Below are 1874 nucleotides of genomic sequence, written 5' to 3' on the forward strand. Positions count from 1 at the left end.
CATATATATATATATATATATATGATCTACGTAAAACTACTACTAAAATGATGAGTGACAGTTAAGAGATTAAATAAACATGAAGATTTAGTTTATTTCTCAAATTATGATTTATTTTGCATATCTACCTGAACCAAAGATGATATTTAATAATAATCTTATTTCTGATCTTTAATATCAACTAAACTGAGTCTGAAGGCAATGACCGTTAGCAGTTTAAAGAAATAATATTTCCTAATTATTTTCTGTAAAGCAATTCAGAACCGACACGTCGGGTTCTGCTCTGACTTGGTACCGTTCAGCATGACACACCCACTGGGTGCTAAAGGTCATGATCCGTCCAGATGGCCGGACAGCCAATCAGAGACGTGCTCTGCAGAAAGCCGTGTCCTGGTGGACGGCCAATCAGGAAGATGGATTTTACTGCTCTATTTACACAAGAGACGACCAAGAATCCAAACAATCCAACCAGACCAGAGACGTTTTCTCCCTCAATGTTTAAAATCTGAGATGAGTGAAGTAATGAAGAGATTCTCCCAGAAACAGGAGGAGTGAGGGAAAACGACATGGCCACCATTCAGCACGGTGGAGGACCCGTGATGCTGCACTGTGATGCTGCACAAACACAAAATATTACCAGTATTTCTGTCCAGTTTCTACCAGTGGAACTGGAGCTTTTGTATCAATATTAAGGAATTATTGACTCATAAAAAGCTCCTTTATTTTGCTGAAAAGTTTTGTCTGAAGATCTTTGCAGTAGAAACTAAACCGTGTTAGGATTCAGAGTGTTTGCAGTGTGTGGGCTGAGGATCGTCTGGTAGTTCTGAACAGAGACAACTGGACGTCAGGCTACAGCAGCTGATGGCTCCAGTCACCCAGAGGCTGATGAACTTCAGACAGAGATGAAGGAATGATGAACTCACGGCATACGCTGAGCTGCGTCATGTCCGTCCACGTGCCGTTGGGCAAACACTTCCTGACCTTTGGCCCTGCGATCTGCCGATTTTCTCTGCAGATGTACTCGATCTCATAATCCACAGGCAGAATCCGAACGCTGCGGATCTGAGAGGAAATGCAGAGTTAGAGAGATTTAACTCTGGATTAAATCCTCACATTTACTCCAAAGTTACAGAAATAAAAAATTCTAATTATTTCTAAATGTATTAATCTGTGTTTACAGATATGAATCCAGAGCTGCAGCCGTCTGACCCTCAGCAGCTTTCACACACCTGTCCTGCTGTTTGACTTTTACCACAGAGACAAGCTGAGCATGTCGTTTTAATGATACTTTTACTAAATCAGAAATTATTCAAATGTAACTAATTCAGATCCAGTTTTAAAATAACACTTAACTGACTTTTATCATTTTTTTCTACCAGCAGTTGAGATATTAAGAATGTCATAAAGATGGTACGGAGAGGTGATGAGCCAAACCGGCAAGGTGTGACTGAGAACGAGGAGCTTAAATACTGGGAGGCTGGTGGTGGGAACACTGGAGGTACCTGACCACTGGAGCAGAACCAGACTGAGGGGAGAGAGGCTTCACACAAACACAGGAATAACTGGACCTACTGAGACGAAACCTTGTAAAACTAAGATGACCAAGAAGAGCTGAGCTAAAATGAACCAGAACATAACTGATGAAACGGAAGAGGAACGTTTGAAATACAACAAACGTAACTCACACTGAGATAAAGGAGCTTGTTTTAAGTCAATAATGTCTTAATATTGAAAAACAAAAATAATCGTTGCACTGCAGATTGTTTTACTTACAGCAAGACATTTTCCCATATTATGATTTAGACCAGTGTTTCTCAACCTTTTTTGGGCCAGCGCCCCCCTGGCCTTTATCCAGGTCCCTCCCCCTCCCCCCC

General features: G+C 41.2%; 1 protein-coding gene across 1 annotated transcript in view; it reads right to left on the bottom strand.

Moving 5' to 3' along the window:
- The window catches only part of gabbr1a (gamma-aminobutyric acid (GABA) B receptor, 1a), a 93802-nt gene that overhangs the window by 84494 nt on the left and 7434 nt on the right, over positions 1 to 1874 (bottom strand). Inside the window, exon 4 of the mRNA XM_007576011.2 lies at positions 924 to 1062. Coding sequence (XP_007576073.1) covers positions 924 to 1062 — 139 coding nt within the window. The remainder of the gene's footprint in view (positions 1 to 923; positions 1063 to 1874) is intronic.

The sequence above is a fragment of the Poecilia formosa genome, unplaced genomic scaffold, assembly GCF_000485575.1.
Source record: "Poecilia formosa unplaced genomic scaffold, Poecilia_formosa-5.1.2 Scaffold394, whole genome shotgun sequence".
Classification (NCBI taxonomy): domain Eukaryota; kingdom Metazoa; phylum Chordata; class Actinopteri; order Cyprinodontiformes; family Poeciliidae; genus Poecilia; species Poecilia formosa.